Genomic DNA, 21422 nt, shown 5'->3' with positions numbered 1-21422 from the left:
CCTTCATGAATAACCTTAGCCGGAACAGGAATTGAAACGGTGCTGTTGACCTCGCTCTGCACCGCGAACCAGCTGTCCTGCCAACTGAGCTAAACTGGGCCCATCATGCAGCAAATATGAATGCATGTGCAGTGCAAATTTTACTTAAATTTTACCATGTTTTTCTATCTAATTTCAGCATGTGCCCGAAAGACATCGGTGTAGTTTCAGTGCAGAAGTCATTTACAGAAGGCTTCAGGTATGAACCGATTTATTTGCGTATATACTTTTTAAAATGTCATGGTACATTTTCAATATTTTCTATGATTTTCGTGCGACTGAGTAGATATTTGAACAACTGTGGTAGAACTCTCATGTCTCTGTCAAAAGGTTGAAACTACAAGTCTTTGAGTGTGGCGTTTCAGTGCAGTACCGGGGGTTGATGGACTGCCTGTGGTGCCATCCTGTGGATGAGGTATTAAACTAAGGTCCAGTCTGCTCTCTCAATGTACTTAAATGATCTCATCAAATATTTGGAAGAAGAGCAGGTGATTTTTCCTTGGTGTCATGGTCAATAGATATATCTTAATAAATATCACTGAAATATTATCTGGTCATTAATACATTGCTGCTTGTGAGATCTTTCTGTGTACAAATTGGCTGGTATATTTCCACATTATGACAATGACTACACTGCAATAAGTACTTCATTGGTAAACTGCTTTGAGAGATCCTGAGTTTTTGAGAGGCACTATATCAAAGTTAATTTTTAAATGTTATTCTGTGTAATTTATTCAGTTGTTTGAATTTTGTTGCTCAACTCTGCATCATTTATCTCAGTGTTCTGAAAGTTGGCTATCCTGGATTATCTTATGGATCAAAATATAAATCATTGTTAGTTTGTTCTTGAATTGGGCTTTCCAAGAGCATCCCTGCAAACTCTGTTATTATGACTGGTGCATCCTTCTTTGCTGAATGTTAATTAGTTACTCTTCCATTCTACAAACCAGTTATATGCTGGAACTATTGATTGCGATGTTTCAATATGGTTTCTATCACATAATTTTAGACTACAGGTGAGCACACTAAGAGCTGAGTGGAATTCACCAGCTCTTCAGATGCTGGGGAAGCAAAATTCAAACAACCAATCAACGTATTACTCAACTGTTTAAAATGAAGGTGCGATGAAAGCTAGTTTTTGTTTAGACATTCGAGTTCCATTTGTTGCAGTTATTCTTCCCTGTCCAAAATGGACACGATTGCTTGTCTGTTTACATAGGAACATAAGAAGTAGGACCTGAATCACACAGCATTGCAAACAGGAATGGGCCATGGGATCTCTCAATTCTGTGCTACCATTCAATACAGTCAAAGCTGATTTTCTGCTCAACTCCACTTTCCTGCCTGTTCTCCATATCCCTTGTTTCCCTCCGAAACCAAAAATGTTGTCTTACTTCACCGTGAACATATTCTATGAAGGAGCATCCAGAACCATCTGGGGTAGAGACTTATGAAGATTCACAACCCTTTGAGTGAAGAAATTTCTCTTCACCTCAGTCCTAAATGATTGACCCATTATCCTGTTCCCATGTTCTAGATTTCCCAGCCAGAGGGAACAATTGCAGTGGCTACCCTGTTAATCCTTTCAGAGTCTTATATGTTTCATTGAGGTCACCTCGCATTTTTTGAAACTCAAGATAGTATGGGCTATGCATGAATGAAACCGCTATTTGTCAACCTAATCCTGCAAATTTTCCACGGACTGTTCCAATATTGGAGAGATAAATGGAGTGGAATATTGAAATTGCCTGCTGACAATTCCACTACTGACCTTGTGATGGAGAATAGGTCATTGATGGAATAGCTGAAGGAGCTTGGGCTGAGGACGTTCCTGGTTCTAATAAATACCGTTAACAATTGTGGCTATCGGGACTTCCAGTGGCGGCTATGAAGGAGTAAGTCGCACATTTGGTGGCTCCCGCTCGGGTTGGACTTTTGGACTTTTCCCCCGATTTTCTACCGGACTTGAACTGTAAAACTGAAGACAGAGGCAATTGTGTACTGAATTCCCACATCGGAGCATGGAAAGAAGGACTAGAAGTGCTCGTAAAGGCAGAAACAGAAAGACAGAGAAGGCTTGGGCTGAAGCTTCAGTGGGAGACAGCATGGCGGAGGACCGGACCTCTGGTTTGTCGACCCAGCGGTCAACGGAGCAGCTGATGCAAGTTATTCAGGAAGGCTTTGCGAAGCAGAAGCGGGACTGCTTGGACCTGATAAAAGAGTCGATTGAGCAGCTAGAGCTTAGATTGGACGCCAAAGATTGGGCGATCCAGAAGGTGGAGAACGCACTGGCTGAGCAGGAGGAACATCAAACTGTGGTGGATTTGGAGGTGGGGTGCCGAGAGACAGCAGAAGAAGCTCCTGGAGAAGGTGGAGGACCTAGAGAATAGGTCCCGCCGGCAGAACTTGAGAATCGTTGGGTTCCCGGAGGGGTCCGAAGGAGCGGACGCTGGAGCATACATCGCAGATATGTTTGAGAAGCTGCTGGGGGATGGGGCATTCTCCCGACCCTTGGAGGTGGACAGGGTTCACAGAGCACCCGCGAGGAAGCTGCAAACGGGAGACCCCCCTTGAGGGCAATGGTGGTGAGATTCCACAGGTATTTGGATAAGGAGCGCATTCTACAGTGGGCCAAGTAAGTGGGACAATAGTATCCTGCGGGTCTACCAAGAGCTGAGTGTGGAGGTGGCCAGGAGAAGAGCAGGCTTCAACCAGATTAGGTTGATCCTTTTTAAGAAAAAGGGGAAGTTCGGACTGTTGTATCTGGCCTGTCTCTGGGTCACGTACGAGGAACAGCACTTTTATTTTGAGTCGTCTGAGGACACGCTGGACTTCATGAAAAGGAAAGGACTGGTGGTGGACTGAGAACTTTTGAACTTTGCTGCAACATTTTCTTTCTTTTTGTTTCTCTGTTCTTCAAAAAAAGGTTTCTCGTTTTTCATTTTGTGGAAGCTGTTTGTAATGCATTCTGTATTGATTTGGGACCAGTGGCAGAGCTGAGTGAGTTAAGGTTTTCATTTGCACTGTTGGGGGATGGAGGTGTGCTTGTTTAGATTTTGGTGTTTTTCTGTCGGGCAATTGTGTGGGGATTGTTTGATGTTGGAGTGTGTTTGTATGAGCCGGGGGGGGGGGGGGGGGGGGGAACAATAGGTGGGAGACTCTCCGGCGCCAGGGATGGGGGCCATCAAGCTAACTGGGCGGACTAGCTCACGTCACGGAAGTGCAGCGGGGGGTGTGCATATTTGTTCGGTTTACCAAAGGGGTTGGGTTACAGAGGGGGCGGGTGAGGGGGCGGGGCAATGAGCCCCCTAACTAGGCTGATCATCTGGAATGTTCGAGGGTTAAATGGGCCGATCAAGAGGGCACGTGTGTTCGCGCATCTTAGGGGACTGAAGGCGGACGTGGTAATGTTGCAGGAGATGCACCTTAGAGTAACTGACCAGATTAGATTGAGGAAAGGCCGGGTCAGTCAGGTCTTTCACTCGGGACTGGATTCAAAGATTAGAGGGGTCGTGATCCTGATCAATAAGCGGGTGGTGTTTGAGGCGAGTAGAATAGTTTTGGATGTGGGAGGTCGGTACATTATGGTCAGTGGGAAACTGGAGGGGGTGCAGGTGGTATTAGTAAATGTGTATGCACCAAATTGGGATGATGTGGAGTTTATAAAGAGGATGCTGGGGAAGATACTGGACCTGGACTCGCACAGGTTGGTCATGAGAGGGGACTAACACAGTTATGGACCCTGGCTTGGACCGGTCAAGCTCAAAAACGGGCAGGGTGCCAGAAATGGCAAAGGAACTAAAAGGGTTCATGGAGCAGATGGGGGGGGGGGGGGGGGGGGTGGATCCATGGAGATTTGGGCAGCCGAGGGTGAAGGAGTTCTCCTTCTACTCACACGTGCATAAAGTGTACTCCCGGATCGATTTCTTCTTTTTGAGCAGGGCCTTACTGGCAGGGGTGGTGGACACGGGGTACTCGGCGATCACAATCTCAGACCATGCTCCGCATTGGGTTGACCTGCAGGTGAGGAAAGACAGTAACCAGCGCCCGCAATGGAGGTTGGATGTGGGACATTTGGCGGATGAAGGGGTGTGCGAGCGGCTGAGGAAATGTATTCAGAACTACCTGCAGGTCAATGACACGGGGGAAATTTCAGCAGCGATGGTCTGGGAAACACTGATGGCGGTGGTCGGGGGGAGCTGATCTCGATACGGGCCCAGAGGGCCTGGCGGACCACACCGCGTCATCAGGCAAAGCGAAGGGTGGAGGGGTCTGCCTCCTCATCAACTCCTCCTGGTGCTTCGATGTGGCGACCCTGGCGACCTACTGCTCTCCAGACCTGGAATATCTGACCGTGAAGTGCCGCCCATACTATCTTCCACGTGAGTTCACTTCAGCCATTATCTCAGCGGTCTACGAACTGTACACAGTTATAAACATCTACGAAACCGAACTCCCGGAGGCCTTGTTCGTCGTGGCCGGAAACTTCAACAAGGCCAACCTGAAGAGTGTACTGCCAAAGTCCCACCAGCACATCTCCTGTCCCACCAGGGGCGGCAACACTCATGACCACTGCTACTCAAAAATCAAGGGCGCCTACCGTTCCATCCCCCAACCGCACTTTGGGAAATCAGACCATAAGACCGTGTTCCTTCTCCCGGCATACAAGCAGAAACTCAAGCGGGAGAATCCAGCTAAGAAGGTCGTGCAGTGCTGGTCCGAGGAAACAGAAGAGCTCTTACGTGACTGCTTATAGACAGTGGACTGGTCCATATTTAAGAACTCAGCGACCAACTTAAATGAGTATGCCACCACCGTCACAGACTTCATCAGCAAATGTGTGGACGACTGCGTGCCAAAGAAAGCAGTACGTACGTTCCCCAACCGGAAACCATGGCTCAATCGCGAGATTGACTCCCTACTGAAGGACATATCTGAGGCATTCAAGTCAGACGACCCTGACCTGTACAAGAAATCCAGGTATGACCTTCGCAAAGCCATCCGAGATGCCAAGAGAGAATATCAAACCAAGTGAGAGTCACAGACAGACTCTCGGCGATTGTGGCAAGGACTAAACAACATAACGGGCTACAAAGCGAAGCCGAGCAGTATCTCCGGCAGCAGCGCACCCCTCCCCAATGAACTCAATGCATTCTATGCTCGGTTTGAGCAGGTAACCAACAATTCGCTGTCGAGTGCCCCAGCAGCCCATAACTCACCCATACCCACCATCACACCATCCAAAGTCAGATCGGCCTTCCTGAAAATGAACCCTCAGGAAGGCGACGGGCCCGGACAGGATCTCTGGTCGTGCACTCAGAGCCTGCGCGGACCAGCTGGCAGAGATGTTCGCGGACATCTTTAACCTGTTCCTACTCCACTCCAAGGTCCCCACCTGCTTCAAGAAGACCACCATCATACCGGTGCCAAAGAAGAACCAGGCAACGTGCCTCAATGACTATCGTCCGGTGGCCCTGACTTCAGTCGTAATGAAGTGCTGCGAGAGGTTGATCATGAAGCGCATCACCTCCATACTCTCAGAACGCCTTGATCCACTGCAATTCGCATACCGTCGCAACTGGTCCACAGCAGACGCCATTTTCCTGGCCCTACACTCATCCCTAGAGCATCTCGACATCAAGGACTCCTACATCAGACTCCTATTTATTGACTACAGCTCCGCCTTCAACACCATAATCCCAACCAAGCTCATATCAAAGCTCCAAAACGTAGGACTTGGCTCCCCACTCTGCAACTGAATCCTTGATTTTCTGACCAACAGACCACAATCAGGAAGAATGAACAACAACACCTCCTCCACAATAGTCCTCAATACTGGGGCCCCACAAGGCTGCGTACTTAGCCCCCTACTCTACTCCCTGTACATGCACGACTGCGTGGCAAAATTTGGTTCCAACTCCATCTACAAGTTTGCTGACGATACGACCATCGTGGGCCGGATCTCGAATAACGACGAGTCAGAATACAGGAGGGAGATTGAAAACCTAGTGGAGTGGTGCAGCGACAAAAATCTCTCCCTCAATGCCAGCAAAACTAAAGAGCTGGTCATTGACTTCAGGAAGCAAAGTACAGAGTACTGTACACACCCGTGTCAGCATCAATTGGGCTGAGGTGGAGATGGTTAGCAGTTTCAAATTCCATGGGGTGCACATCTCCAAAAATCTGTTCTGATCCACCCGCGTCGACGCTACCACCAAGAAAGCACAACAGCACCTATACTTCCTCAGGAAACTAAGGAAATTTGGCATGTCCACATTAACCCGTACCAACTTTTACAGATGCACCATAGAAAGCATCCTATCTGGCTGCATCACAGACTGGTATGGAAATTGCTCGGCCCAGGACGACAAGAAACTTCAGAGAGTCGTGAACATAGCCCAGTCCATCACACAAACCTGCCTCCCATCCATTGACTCCATCTACACCTCCCACTGACTCCCACCCGGCTTACTCACTCTTCCAACTTCTTCCATCGGGCAGGAGATACAGAAGTCTGAGAACATGCACAAACAGACTCAAAAACGGCTTCTTCCCCGCTGTTACCAGACTCCTAAATGACCCTCTTATGGACTGACCTCATTAACACTACACCCTGTATGCTTCATCTGATGCCGGTGCTTATGTAGTGACATTGTTTCCCTTCTGTTGCCCTATTATGCATTTTCTTTTCTTCCCTTTTCTTCCCATGTACTTAATGATCTGTTGAGCTGCTCGCAGAAAAATACTTTTCACTGTACCTCAGTACACGTGACAATAAACAAATCCAACTCCAAATAGGGAGAAGGTGGACAGGGCAGAGACGGACCGACTGGTTAAGGAGATATTACAGATCGATAGGATGTTGGCAGAGACCCCAGAGGCAGGGCTTTTAAGGGAACGGCGGAGGCTACAGGCGGAGTTCGGCTTGTTAACCACAGGGAGGGCGGTGGAGCAGCTGAGAAAGGCAAGGGGGGCGATCTATGAGTATGGAGAGAAGACCAGCAGAATGCTTGCACAGCAACCTAGAAAGAGGGAGGCAGCCAGGGAGATCGGGAAAGTAAAGGACGGAGTTGGGAACCTGGTTGGAGATTCAGCAGGGGTGAATAAGGCATTTAGGGATTTCTACAGTAGGCTGTATAGGTCGGAACCTCCTACGGGGCCGGGGGGGATGAGGCATTTCTTGGGAGGGCTGAACTTCCCAAAGGTGGACGGGGAGCTGGTAGAAGGGCTGGGGGCCCCGATCAGGTTGGAAGAGATAGTGGAGGGTCTGAAGGCCATGCAGGCGGGTAAAGACTCGGGGCCGGATGGGTACCCAGTGGAGTTTTATAAAAAGTTCTCTGGGATATTGGGGCCAGTGTTGATGAGGATGTTCAATGAGGCAAGGGAAAGAGGGGTGCTGCCCCCGACGATGTCACAGGCCACGATTTCCCAGATTCTGAAGCGGGACAGGAACCCAGAGCTGTGTGGGTCCTACAGGCCGATAACACTGTTGAATGTGGACACCAAACTGCTGGCCAGAATTTTGTCCTCCAGGATTACATAAGAACATAAGAACTAGGAACAGGAGTAGGCTATCTGGCCCCTCGAGCCTGCTCCGCCATTTAATCAGATCATGGCTGATCTTTGTGGACTCCCCTCCACTCTCCGGCCCGTACACCATATCCCCAAATCCCTTTATCCTTTAGAAAGGTATCTATCTTTTTCTTAAAAACGTTTAAAGAAGGAGCCTCAACTGCTTCACTGGGCAAGGAATTCCAGAGATTCACAACTCTTTGGGTGAAGAAGTTCCTCCTACACTCCGTCCTAAATCTACTTCCCCTTATTTTGAGGCTATGCCCCCTAGTTCTGCTTTCCCCGACCAGTGGAAACAACCTGCCCGCATCTATCCTATCTATTCCCTTCATAATTTTATATGTTTCAATAAGATCCCCCCGCATCCTTCTAAACTCCAATGAGTACAGTCCCAGTCTACTCAACCTCTCGTCATAATCTAATCCCCTCAACTCTGGGATCAACCTAGTGAATCTCCTCTGCACTCCCTCCAGTGCCAATATGTCCTTTCTCAGGTAAGGAGACCAAAACTGCACACAATACTCCAGATGCGGCCTCACCAACACCCTATACAATTGCAGCATAACCTCCCTAGTCTTGAACTCCATCCCTCTAGCAACGGAAGACAAAACTCGATTAGCCTTCTTAATCACCTGTTGCGCCTGCACACCAACTTTTTGCGACTTGTGCACCAGCACACCCAGGTCCCTCTGCACAGCAGCATGTTTTAACATCTTACTGTTTAAATAACAATCCATTCTGCTGTTATTCCTCCCAAAATTGATAGCCTCACATTTGGCAACATTGAATTCCATCTGCCAGACCCTAGCCCATTCACCTAACCTATCCAAATCCTTCTGCAGACTTCTGGTATCCTCTGCACTTTTTTGCTTTACCACTCATCTTAGTGTTGTCTGCAAACTTTGACACATTGCACTTGGTCCCCAACTCCAAATCGTCTATGTAAATTGTGAACAACTGCGGGCCCAACACTGATCCTTGAGGGACCCCACTAGTTACAGGTTGCCAACCAGAGAAACACCCATTTATCCCCACTCTCTGCTTTCTGTTAGATAACCAATCCTCTACCCATGCTACCACTTTACCCTCAATGCCATGCATCTTTAGTTTATGCAGCAACCTTTTGTGTGGCACCTTGTCAAAAGCTTTCTGGAAATCCAGATATACCACATCCATTGGCTCCCCATTATCTACTGCACTGGTAACGTCCTCAAACAATTCTACCAAATTAGTCAGACATGACCTACCCTTTGTGAACCCATGCTGCGTCTGCCCAATGGGACAATTTCCCTCCAGGTGCCCCGCTATTTCCTCCTTAATGATAGATTCCAGCATTTTCCCTACAACCGAAGTTAAGCTTACCGGCCTATAATTACCCGCTTTCTGCCGACCTCCTTTTTTAAACAGTGGTGGCACGTTTGCTACTTTCCAATCTTCTGGGACCACCCCAGAGTCTAGTGAATTTTGATAAATTATCACTAGTGCGTTTACAATTTCCCTAGCCATCTCTTTTAACACTCTGGGATGCATCCCATCAGGGCCAGGAGACTTGTCTACCTTTAGCCCCATTAGCTTGCCCAATACTTCCTCCTTAGTGAGTACAATCATCTCAAGGTCCTCACCTATCATATCTTTATTTCCATCAGACACTGGCATGTTATTTGTGTCCTCCACTGTGAATACTGACCCAAAAAACCTGTTCAGCTCCTCAGCCATTTCCCCGTCTCCTATTATTAAATCTCCCTTCTCATCTTCCAAAGGACCAATATTTACCTCAGCCACTCTTTTTTGTCTTATATATTTGTAGAAGCTTTAACTATCTGCTTTTATGTTCTGAGCCAGTTTACTTTCATAGTCTACCTTACTCTTCTTTATAGCTTTTTTAGTAGCTTTCTGTTGTCCCCTAAAGACTTCCCAGTCCTCTAGTCTCCCACTAATTTTTGCCACTTTGTATGTTTTTTCCTTCAATTTGATACTCTCCCTCACCTCCTTAGATATCCACGGTCGATTTTTCCCCTTTCTACCGTCTTTCTTTTTTGTCGGTATGAACCTTTTCTGAACACTGTGAAAGATCGCTCGGAAGGTTCTCCACTGTTCCTCAACTGCTTCACCATGAAGTCTTTGCTCCCAGTCTACCTTAGCTAGTTCTTCTCTCATCCCATTGTAATTGCCTTTGTTTAAGCACAAAACACTAGTGTTTGATTTTACCTTGTCATCCTCCAACTGTATTTTAAATTCCACCATATTGTGGTCGCTCCTTCCAAGAGGATCCCGAACTATGAGATCATTAATCAATCCTGCCTCATTACACAGGACCAGATCTAGGACCACTTGTTCCCTTGTAGGTTCCATTACAGGATTGAGGATAGTGTTTCGGACGTTATTGGGGAGGACCAGACGGGGTTTGTTAAGGGTAGGCAGTTGGTGGCCAATGTAAGAAGGTTGTTAAATGTGATCATGAAGCCTCCGGAAGGTAGGGAGGTGGAGGTAATGATTGCAATGGATGCAGAAAAGGCTTTTGATCGGGTAGAATGGGATTATCTGTGGGAGGTATTGGGATGGTTCGGATTTGGGCGGGGCATTATTGACTGGGTCAGGTTATTGTATCAGGCTCCTGTGGCAAGTGTACGGATGAATAGGACAACATTGGACTACTTTAGACTGCACCAGGGGACGAGACAGGGATGCCCCCTCTCCCCACTGTTGTTCGCACTAGCTATAGAGCCGTTGGCAATGGCTCTGAGAGCCTCAAGGGGCTGGTCCGGGGAGGTGGTGGAGCACAGAGTCTCGCTCTATGCAGACGACCTGCTTCTGTATGTATCGGACCCATTAGAGGGGATGGAAGAAATCTTGAGGATTCCAGGGGAATTTGGCCGGTTTTTGGGGTATAAGCTAAATATGGGGAAAAGTGAGATGTTTGCGTTCCAGGCGAGGGGACAAGAGAGGCGATTGGGGGAGCTGCCGTTTAGATTAATAGGGAGAAGCTTTTGGTACCTAGGCATTCAAGTGGCACGGGAATGGGACCGACTGTATAAATTAAATCTGGCCTGGCTAGTAGACCAAATGAAGGACGATTTTCGGAGATGGGACGCGCTCCCGTTGTCACTGGCTGGGAGGGTGCAGACGGTGAAGATGACGGCCCTCCCGAGATTCCTGTTCTTGTTTCAATGTCTTCCCATCTTTATTCCATCTTTTTTAAACGGGTCAACAAAGTGATCTCTGGCTTTGTTTGGGCGGGAACACCCCATGGGTAAGGAAGGGAATGCTTGAGTGGAGTCGGGGAGAGGGTAGGCTGGCGCTGTCAAGTTTTAGTAACTATTACTGGGTGGCGAATATAGCCATGATCAGGAAGTGGGTGGTGGGGGAGGGGTTGGCATGGAGTGTAGAGAGGCGGCTTCATGCAAGGGCACCAGTTTGGGTGCGTTGGTAACTGCGCCTCTGCTGTTCCCGCCGGCATGGTACTCCACCAGCCCCGTGGTGGCGGCCCAGAGAGTCTGGGGGAAATGGAGGAGACATGTGTGAGCAGAGGGATCATCGGTCTGGTCCCCAATCTGTAATAATCACCGGTTTGCCCCGGGAGGTATGGATTGGAGTTTACGGATATGGCGTAGAGCAAGGATTGAGAGGATGGGGGATATGTTTATAGAGGGGAGCTTTCCGAGTATGAGGGCGCTGGAGGAGAAGTTTGGGTTGGCGAGGGGAAACAAATTCAGGTATCTGCAGGTACGGGACTTCCTACGTAAACAGGTGTCAACCTTCCCGCTCCTACAGTTCAGGGGGATTCAGGACAGGGTAGTTTCCAGAGGATGGGTAGGAGAAGGGAGTGTCTCGGACATTTATAAGGAACTTATGGGGTCAGAGGAGACGCAGACCGAGGAGCTGAAGCCAAGTGGGAGGAGGAGCTGGGAGGAGAGACACAGGATGGTCTATGGGCGGACGCGTTGAGTAAAGTCAACGTGTCCGCAACATGTGCCAGGCTCAGCCTGATACAATTTAAGGTCGTTCACCGGGCTCACATGACAGTGGCCCGGATGAGCAGATTCTTTGGGGTGGAAGATAGGTGTGCAAAATATGTGGGAGGACCAGCGAACCATGTTCACATGTTCTCGGCATGTCCGAAGCTTCGGGGATTTTGGCAGGGGTTTTCAAATGTCATGTCCACGGTGTTAAAAACAAGGGTGACACTGAGTCCAGAGGTGGCGATTTTCGTGGTGTCGGAAGACCCGGGAATCCAGGAGGAGAAATCGGCAGACGTTCTGGCCTTTGCTTCCCTGGTCGCCCAGAGATGGCTACTATTAGCTTGGAGGGACTCAAAGCCCCCGAAGTCGGAGACTTGCCTATCAACATGGCTAGCTTTCTCTGTTTGGGTTCGCCCGGAGGTGGCAACCGTTCGTCGACTTCGCGGAAAATTAATCGTCAGCAGAAGGTGGGTGGGTTCGTTTAGCTTGGAGTAGGGGGTTAATAAAGGTGTGACCTGTAAGGGAGGGAGACGGTTTTGCTCTATGTTTATAGTTTCATGTACATTGTTCATTGTGTTGTTGTTATGATACCAAAAAATACCTCATAAATTGTTTCTTTAAAAAAAACAATTGTGGCCATCATCTTTGTCTTTTGTATGACTCCAGGTTCTGATGGGTTGTTCTTTGCTTGGTCTTCTTGGTTCTATGATTGGTTGGATGCTGCTGTGATGTCAAGAGCAGCTGTTCGGATCTTTCGTCTGGTATTCAGCTCCGACATCCATAAGACCATAAGACATAGGAGCGAAAGTAAGGCCATTCGCCCATCGAGTCCACTCCACCATTCAATCATGGCTGATTTCAACTCCATTTACCCGCTCTCTCTCCATAGCTCTTAATTCCTCGAGAAATCAAGAATTTATCAACTTCTGTCTTAAAGACACTCAACGTCCCGGCCTCCACCGCCCTCTGTGGCAATGAATTCCACAGACCCACCACTCTCTGGCTGAAGAAATTTCTCCTCATCTCTGTTCTAAAGTGACTCCCTTTTATTCTAAGGCTCTGCCCCCGGGTCCTAGTCTCCCCTGCTAATGGAAACAACTTCCCTACGTCCACCCTATCTAAGCCATTCATTATCTTGTAAGTTTCTATTAGATCTCCACTCAACCTCCTAAACTCCAATGAATATAATCCATGTGTGAATATAAACTGTGTTATGATCTGGAGCCAAATGACACAATCCAAACTTAGTGTTGGTGAATTGATGATTTCATCTGTCATTTTACCAATTATCAAATAGATGGATGGTATTGGCTTGATTAAATTTACATTGACCTTTGTGTAAAGGGCATAATTGGAATTTTTGTTACCTTATCTGGTGGCTCTTACTGCTATAACTGCTCTGGAACAGCTTAGCTCTGGCATACAGAACAACCAAGATTTTACATTTAGTCTTTATTGTGTTAGCATGTAAACATTTTGAATAACTTTTTTAATGCTGGGTTCTTTCTTGCATATCAACCCAAATTATATCAAGTGTAGTTGTATATTTACTGAGTGTTTAACACTTTTTTTTTAACAGGGACAACCTGCCAATCTCCAAATGAATAAGGACTTTTGGCTATGTGTGACTGATTCAACATTGCAGTCTGCAAGTCATGATTCAGAAGTACCCAGAACTATCTCAGTCTGTGTCACCTTGTTCTGTGTCTTGGGTACTAATGTTATTAAATCACTGAATGATGAAGCATCCAGCAACATTTCCTTCAAGAATGCTATAGTCGAAAAAGGTAACGTCTGGTTTCACAGTGTATGTTTATAGTGCAGAAGGAGGCCATTCAGTCCAATGAGTCTGCACCAACCCTCTGAAAGAGCACTCTACACAGGCCCATTCCCACATCCACCCTGCCGTAACCTAACCTGCGCATCCCTGGACACTAAGGAGCAATTTAGCATGGCCAATCCATCCTAACTTGCATATCTTTGGACTGTAGGAGGAAACTGGAGCACCTGGAGTAAGCCCACACAGACATTGGGAACTCAAAACAATGAAATGCAAACTCCACACAGTCAGCCACGGCCAGAATCGAACCCAGCTCCCTGGTGCTGTGATGCGGCAGTGCTAACCATTGTGCCAACGTGCCGCTATTTTCTTTGGTTTAATGCAGTGGTTCCCAACCTGTAGTCTGCAGACCATGGGTACTGCAGGTGGTCCTTGTGTCAGTTGAAGGTTAAAAAGGTCCAGGGTGGGGGTAGGGGTGACCAGGGAGAAAAAAAATAACGAGTACCTTGTATATAGCAAACTTATCTTTGTTAAACTTTTTTCACAATTATTTCTGGTATTATGTTAATCCCTGCAATGAAATAATGAGGCCAGAGGTAGACTTTCAATGAAACACACAGCACTGCAACACGTGGCCCCCAGCCAATGGAGGAGTCCCATATAGAGAGGTGACTATTGGAGTAAGAACACCAATCAGTGCCCTGGTAGCTTTAAATTTGCTGATAGGCTCAAGGATGAGCCTATCAGAAAGTAGTACAGAACAACATTGGACATTGATTGGTGGACTCTCCTTTAGAGCAGGAAAATAGTTTGCCAGATGTTGTACGGTTGTGGAGTTTTAGAATAATTCAGACTCGGATCTCCTGAATTGGTGTGGAGTTTCTAACGTCCATTGAGTAAAGGTACAAAGGAGCAGCCAGGTTTCCAGTGTTCGGTATGGCGGACAGCCTGAGGCAAAGGTGAGGTTGCCATCCTAAGATCGGGGTGCGAGCTTGCGAAGCTTTCAGCGAGGCAAGGAAGAGTTGCTGACCAACGGTAGTTGAGGGGATGTAGCAGGGGACCCTTGACCTCCAGGCCAGGGAACCCAACCAAACAGAGCGAGGGCACTGTGGTCAGATAGCTGGCAGCCAGCCAGGAGCGCATGCAGTCGTCAAGACACGAAGCCTGACAACCGAGCGAGAGCCGAGAGGTGAGCAGAGTGGCAATCGGGAGGTGCAAAGAAGGCCAGGCAAGCGCCGGCATTGTGTCTCAGGGAATCAGAAAGGAGCAGCCAGCAGAAGCAGTTTAACTCAGCCAGAGGCCAGTCAGGAAATTCTGAGAGTGAGAGGATTGGGCTGGGCAGTAGTCAGACTGGACAACGAGGGCAAGAGAGAGCAGAGGCCAGTGCGGATTGCCAGCAGTAGCGGCCAGGGCAGATTGCCAGCAGTTGCAGCCAGGCAGCTCACCAGGAGGACAGGTAGTCATCGAGGCTGGAGGACCAGCCACCGGAGCGAGAGCCGAGAGGTGAACTGAGCAGCAGTTGGGAAGTGCGAAGAAAGCCGGGCAAGTTGGGGAATCGGGGAGCAACGGCCAGTGGGAGCGGGGCGACTTGACCAGAGCCAGAGGCTAGTCAGGTGGGGCTGAGAGTGAGAGGACTGGGCAGCACCAGCATCATCATCATCTTGTTGAATTTACTGCCGTTTTTGGTCATTTCTCTCTTTTATGATACCCGTCTTGCCTGGAGCATCCATCGGCATCACAGCTTTCCCAAAATTTATTGCCAGCAGCCAGTTACTCTGGTGAGGTTTTGGCAATGAACTCCAGTTCATCCTCACAAACAGGCGCCGCCAATGTCAAAATGGATCGGTGGCTGAAGAGAAAACAGATAGATGGTGAAAATGACAGTGAGGCATCATCAACTGAATCTCAGCACAACAAAATTAAGCGAATAGTGCGGAGAAAATATGCAGTAAATATTTAGAACTGGGATTTCCTTGTACAGCTCAGAAAGCGAACCTTTCCCATTATGTGTCCTGTTTTATGACGCTCTGTTAAATGAAAGCTTAAAGCCTGCTAATCTTAACCATCATCTTGAGACTAAACATGGGGAATATGTATCCAAGCCAATGGAATTTTTTGAAAGCAAGCTCAAAGAATTTCAGAGTAGCAAGAAAATTATGGAATGCATATCTATAGGCAGTAATAATGCTAAGGCAGTGGGAGGTCTCATATCCGTTAAGTCTCCTGTTGTATCTGTCCAATTCAGATACTTCAACCAGCTCCTTAATCAAAGTTTACCCAAATGTCTTTATTTCTGAGGAGAACAAAGTACGGACACAAATTTAATGCAACATACTTTATTAAATATAGTTAACCCATAAATTACCCACTATATACACAAGAAACACCCAGGATTCGACTATACTACCAGCAAAGGTGGTTTGGTGTGCTTTAGATCCAATCTCTGGTTCCTCTTTGCAAAGGTGATTCCCACTGGCTGTTGCTTCCTTGATTGCTTCCTTCCTTCTGTTATGGGTCAGGGTTTAGAGAATCCCAAAGTGTATCATGGAGTTCACCTGACCCACAACTATTAATAGATTGTGGTATGGGGAGCACACGGCTCACTCTACAGGCATGGTACAGCATGGGACAGTATTTTTTAAAAAACAAAACAATGTTTATTCTATGAACTCAAGTTAACCTTTTTAAAACAAACAGTGAATATCTTAGCGACCATTAATTCAAAGATAACCCCCAAAGAATACAACACTAAGTAACCTGTATGCTGTCCTTTTGCACCCAAAAGACTTAACAAACATTTAAACAGAAGCACATCAGAGTTTTCATTCAATACTGAAAACATTTATAATTCTGAATTCACCAAATGATTAAGAGATAGTCCTTCATGGCAGAGAGCTCAACAATACAGCTGCTTTGGCTGACTTCAGCTGCAACACACTGAAAAACGAAACCAAAAAGACAGACACACCCAAGCTTTTCTCAAAGTGAAACTAAAAAGCAAAACCAGAGCTCAGCTCCACCCACACTCTGACATCACTGCAGTGACATGAGCAGTCAGACATTTCTTAAAGCGACATTCTCATGACACTTCTTTCTGGTCTGGTCAAGGTCACCTCGCACACTGAGTCTTTGCTTCGAGTCTTCGCTTCCTAGATGTCCGGAATACGTATTTTTATCCCCCTGTCTCCACCCACCTCCTTTCCACCTGCTCTTGGCCTTTGGCCAATGGAGTCTCAGGAGGCAGGGTCTCAGTGCCCAATGGTCTGGTCAATGACCTTTGACAGGGACCTGAGCCCGCCTTAGGAGGAGTGATGATTGCTTTGATGGATTATCAGGAACTGTGGACAATAGGCCAATGCATCTCAAGTAGGAGTGATAATTACTTGCTGGGCTATCAGGGGCTGCTGAAGACATGCCCCAGCAGCCTATCTGAGTTCTGTATATTCGGATTCTGCAGGCTTCTTACTGGAGCGGAGTGTGGTTTTAATTTATAGTGCCCAATTCTTTAATTTAGGATATCCAATTTAATCGGCCTTAAAACTAGGCCCTGATTATATTCTCACGCTGCTCATAACAAAGACAGGGAAGCCGCACACAATCGGGAGGAGTTAATATTGCCAGCAGCTAAGGAGCTTGTGGGTATTTGGCTGGGAGAGAAGGCCTGCAAGCAAATTAATACTTTCATTTTCGGATAACACAGTCCATCCAACGCAGAATCCATGATATGGCCCACAACATGAGTGATCAGCTAATAGCAAGGATATAAGCAAGTTGATTTTATGCACTTCAATTTTTTTCATAGATTATCATAGAATTTACAGTGCAGAAGGAGGCCATTCAGCCCATCGAGTCTGCACCGGCTCTTGGAAAGAGCATCCTACCCAAGGTCAACACCGCCACCCTATCCCCATAACCCAGTAACCCCACCCAACACTAAGGGCAATTTTGGACACTAAGGGCAATTTATCATGGCCAATCCACCTAACCCTCACATCTTTGGACTGTGGGAGGAAACCCACGCACACACGGGGAGGATGTGCAGACTCCGCACAGACAGTGACCCAAGCCAGAATCGAACCTGGGACCCTGGAGCTGTGAAGCGATTGTGCTATCCACAATGCTACCGTGCTGCTTGATGAAGCACTGCACATTGCAAACCTTTCAAACCTAGTCGCCTATGTAAAGTGTAATGTTCGTGTCGGATGGCCTGATTATATTACAAGAATACTTGTAGCTGAAGCTAAAAATGATTGATTAACATTAATTGTTGGTCAACTATATACAAAACAACAAATGATTAATATTGTGAACATGCACAAGCAACTCCTCTCTTTCAGCTTCCCCAGTCAGACTGAGGTCACCTGACTCTAACATTCACTTATATACAATTCCCGGCTTGGGTCACTGTCTGTGCGGAGTCTGCACCTTCTCCTCGTGTCTGCGTGGGTTTCCTCCAGGTGCTCCGGTTTCCTCCCACAAGTCCCGAAAGACGTGCTGTTAGGTGAATTGGACATTCTGAATTCTCCCGAACAGGCGCCGGAATGTGTCCACTAGTGGCTTTTCACAGTAACTTCATTGCAGTGTTACTGTAAGCCAACTTGTGACAATAAAGATTATTATTATTTTACTAATGAGACCCTTAGTGCTCAGTTGGTGAATTACAAAACAACCATGATATCACTACATCCCCTTTCCTTTGAAGGAATAAATTAATACATTAGCATTAGTATATTTACATGTGATATCATTAGCCTGTGAGTCTAACAGTACAAATTTTTTCTTTAACGTTTTTAAAACTGGTTTAACAAATATATATATAGATACACAGGAACTGCAAGCACAGTGTGTACAAATAGTCCAAATCTACAAATTGAGCCGATCAGATTTGTTTCTGACTCTGGTTGATCTCAAAGTTTGACCTTGCTGCTCAGAACTTGTAGATTCAATGATGGTCTCATGCTGAAGAACTGCTGAACTATCTGACACTGCAGCTGACGTTGATTCTGACATAGGTTTGTCATCCATCACATTGTGATGAAATTCTTCTCTGGTTTTCAAGTGTGCGCAACAATTTCTTCTGAAAACCAACCCATCCTCTGCCTGTACATTGTAGGAACAAGGTGCTACTTCTTCAAGTACAATGGCTTTTCTTGACCAATTGCCTGAATCTTCTACTCTCTCAATGTCATCGCTACTCAGAGGTGGTAAAGTTCCAGGCAATCTATCATAGAACTGCTTTTGTTTTGCTTTCATGTTTTGAATTTCCTGCAATGTCACTGCATTCTCCTCCTCCTTGTCCAAGTATGGAAGTGTGGTATGCAACCTTCTGTTCATGAGTAACTCTGCTGGCGATCTACCATGTGGCAATGGTGACGCTCTGTAACTCAATAGTGCGAGATATGGATCAGATTGGCCTCCATTGCTTTCTTCAATAATTGCTTGACAATATGTATACCTTTCTCGGCTTTGCTATTGGCATGTGGGTACAACGGACTTGATGTGACGTGATTGAAATCATACGTGACTGCGAAGTGTCGCCACACTTGTTTGATTGGAACGATGCCTCTGGCATATGTCACAACAACTGACCATCCTGTCAATATCCTGGTTTATACCTGGCCAGTAAACCGAGTCACAAGCTCTCCTTGTAGACTTCTCAATCCCGAGATGTCCTTCATGTATCCTCTTAAGTACATCCTTGCAAAGAGATTGAGGTATAACTGTAGTGTTCAAACGAAGTACCACTCCATTAATAATACTGAGTTCAGATCTTATATTGTAGAACTCCATACATTGACCTCTGGGCCAGTGTGAGTTGATGTTCCTCTTCACCCCTTGAAGAGTGTGATCCTTCCTGGTCTCTTCTTGACTCTCACATAGTTTTGTATCTGATACTGGTAGTAGTGTGGAAATAAGATTGATATGCAGATCTACATCTTCAGCAATTTCACTGCTAATATTTTGTATCGGCATTCTTGATAATACATCTGCTGAGAATAAATATTTGCTTGGCGTCTTGATGAGATTGAAGTCAAAGCATTGTAACTTCATCATCAACCTCTGAATGAGCGGAGGCATTTAAGTGAGATTCTTCCTGATGATGTTAACCAAAGGACGATGATCTATCTCAACTGTGAAAGTTGGAAACCCATGCACGTATTCATGGAATTTCTCCAAGCCTACAACTAAACCTAGGCATTCTTTTTAAATTTGAGCGTAACTCTGCTCTGTTGTCGTCATGGATTGTAATGCATATGCGACTGGTTTCCAATTGTCATGCTCAAGTTTCAGAAGAACTGCTACTAGAGCATCTTTTGACACATCTGTTGACACTTAAATCTGCTTTGATGGGTCAAAAAATGTGAGAACTGGTGTGGTGGTTAGTGAAGTCTTGAGCTTCTTCCACTCTTGCTCATGTTGCTCAGTCCAAGTGAAATCCGTGGTCTTGTGCAAGAGATCACATAGATGTGTTTTTGCTGGCAGGTTTAGAATGAATTTCCCTATAAAATTGATCATACCCATCACTTGTAAGATGGCTTTCTTGTTGTGTGGTGTTGGCATGTTGAGAATTGCTTTGATTTTGTCCTCGTCAGGTTCAATTCCATGTGATGAGAGCTTGTCACCTAGGAATGTGACCTCAGTTATTCCAAGTTGGCACTTTTGCTTGTTGAGCTTCAGCCCATTTCTCCTGACGCTCGTTAGAACTTTGGGCACGTCGTATTGAGCCCCAAACGATGATATCATCCACGTACACCTTTGATTATGTGCTCCATGGCATGATAAAAAATTACTGATGCCGAAATTATGCCAAACGGCATTCACAGAAAGCAATACTGTCCAAATGGTGTTTTTAAAGTGCAGTACATTGTACTTTGTTCCTCTAGCTTTAGCTGCGTGAAGTTTCGTAAAGAACTGTGCACCAGCTGTCTCAGATGTGATTTCCTCAAGTTTGGTATTTGGTTGTGTTCTCTTTTGATATTCCCGTTAAGATCTTTGGGATCCATACAGATGTGAATATCGCCATTCTTTTTCTTTACACATGCCTTGGAATTTACCAAATCGGTAGGTTCTTCTATCATTCTGATTACTTTTAATTTTGTCATTCTGCCCAGCTCCTTTTTGAGGCGATACCTCATTTTTTGACCCATCAAAGCAGATTAAAGTGTCAACATTAAAGGGTGAGTTGCCCTGGGAGCCCTCAATATTGACTTTGGACCCCATGGAGTCTCACGGCTTCAGGTTAACAATGGGCAAGGAAACCTCCTGCTGATAATACGTACTGGCCACCATCAGCTGATGAATCAGTACTTTTCCATGTTGAACACCATTTGGAGGAAGCACTGAGGGTGTAAAGTGTGCAGAACATGCTCTGGGTGGGGACTTCAGTTTTCATCTCCAAGAGTGGTTCAGTAGTACCACCACAGACCAAGCTGGCCAGGTCCTAAAGAATATAGCTGCTAGACTGGGACTGCAGCAGGTGGTGATGGAACCAACAAGAGGGAAAATCATACTTGATCTCATCCTCACCAACCTGCCTGCTGCAAATGCATCTGTCCATGACAGTCTTAGTGACCACCGCACAGTTCTTGTGGAGACAAAGTCCCATCTTCACTTTCAGGATACCCTCCATCATGTTGTGCGGCACTACCACCATGCTAAATGGATTAGACCTCGATCAGATCAAGCAACTCAAGACTGGGCACCCATGAGACGCTTTGGGCCATCAGCAGCAGCAGAATTGTATTCAACCACAATCTGTAACCTCATGGCCTAGCATATTCCCCATTCTACCATTACCACCAGTCCAGGGATTAACCCTGGTTCAATGAAGAGTGCAGGAGAGCATGCCAGGAGCAACGTCAGGCATACCGAAAAATAAGGTGTCAACCTGGTGAAGCTACAGCACAGGACTACTTTTGTGCCAAGCAGCGTAAGCAGCAAGTAATAGAGCTAAGTGATTCCACAACGAACGCATCGGATCTAAGCTCTGCAACCCTGCCACATCCAGCCGTGAATGGTGGTGGACAATTAAACAACTCACTGGAGGAGGAGGCTTCACAAATATTCCCATC

General features: G+C 46.5%; 1 protein-coding gene across 4 annotated transcripts in view; it reads left to right on the top strand.

The window, feature by feature from the left end:
* Window positions 1–21422, top strand: part of spidr (scaffold protein involved in DNA repair) — a 452785-nt gene that overhangs the window by 409289 nt on the left and 22074 nt on the right. For all 4 annotated transcript variants that reach the window (XM_072467811.1, XM_072467809.1, XM_072467808.1 and 1 more), the window contains exons 14-15: window positions 179–238; window positions 13150–13357. In XM_072467811.1, coding sequence (XP_072323912.1) covers window positions 179–238; window positions 13150–13357 — 268 coding nt within the window. The remainder of the gene's footprint in view (window positions 1–178; window positions 239–13149; window positions 13358–21422) is intronic.

Source organism: Scyliorhinus torazame, chromosome 11 (genome assembly GCF_047496885.1).
Source record: "Scyliorhinus torazame isolate Kashiwa2021f chromosome 11, sScyTor2.1, whole genome shotgun sequence".
NCBI classification, from domain to species: domain Eukaryota; kingdom Metazoa; phylum Chordata; class Chondrichthyes; order Carcharhiniformes; family Scyliorhinidae; genus Scyliorhinus; species Scyliorhinus torazame.
The sequence above is the reverse complement of the archived record's forward strand: the minus strand, read 5'-3'. Positions and strand labels throughout refer to the sequence as shown.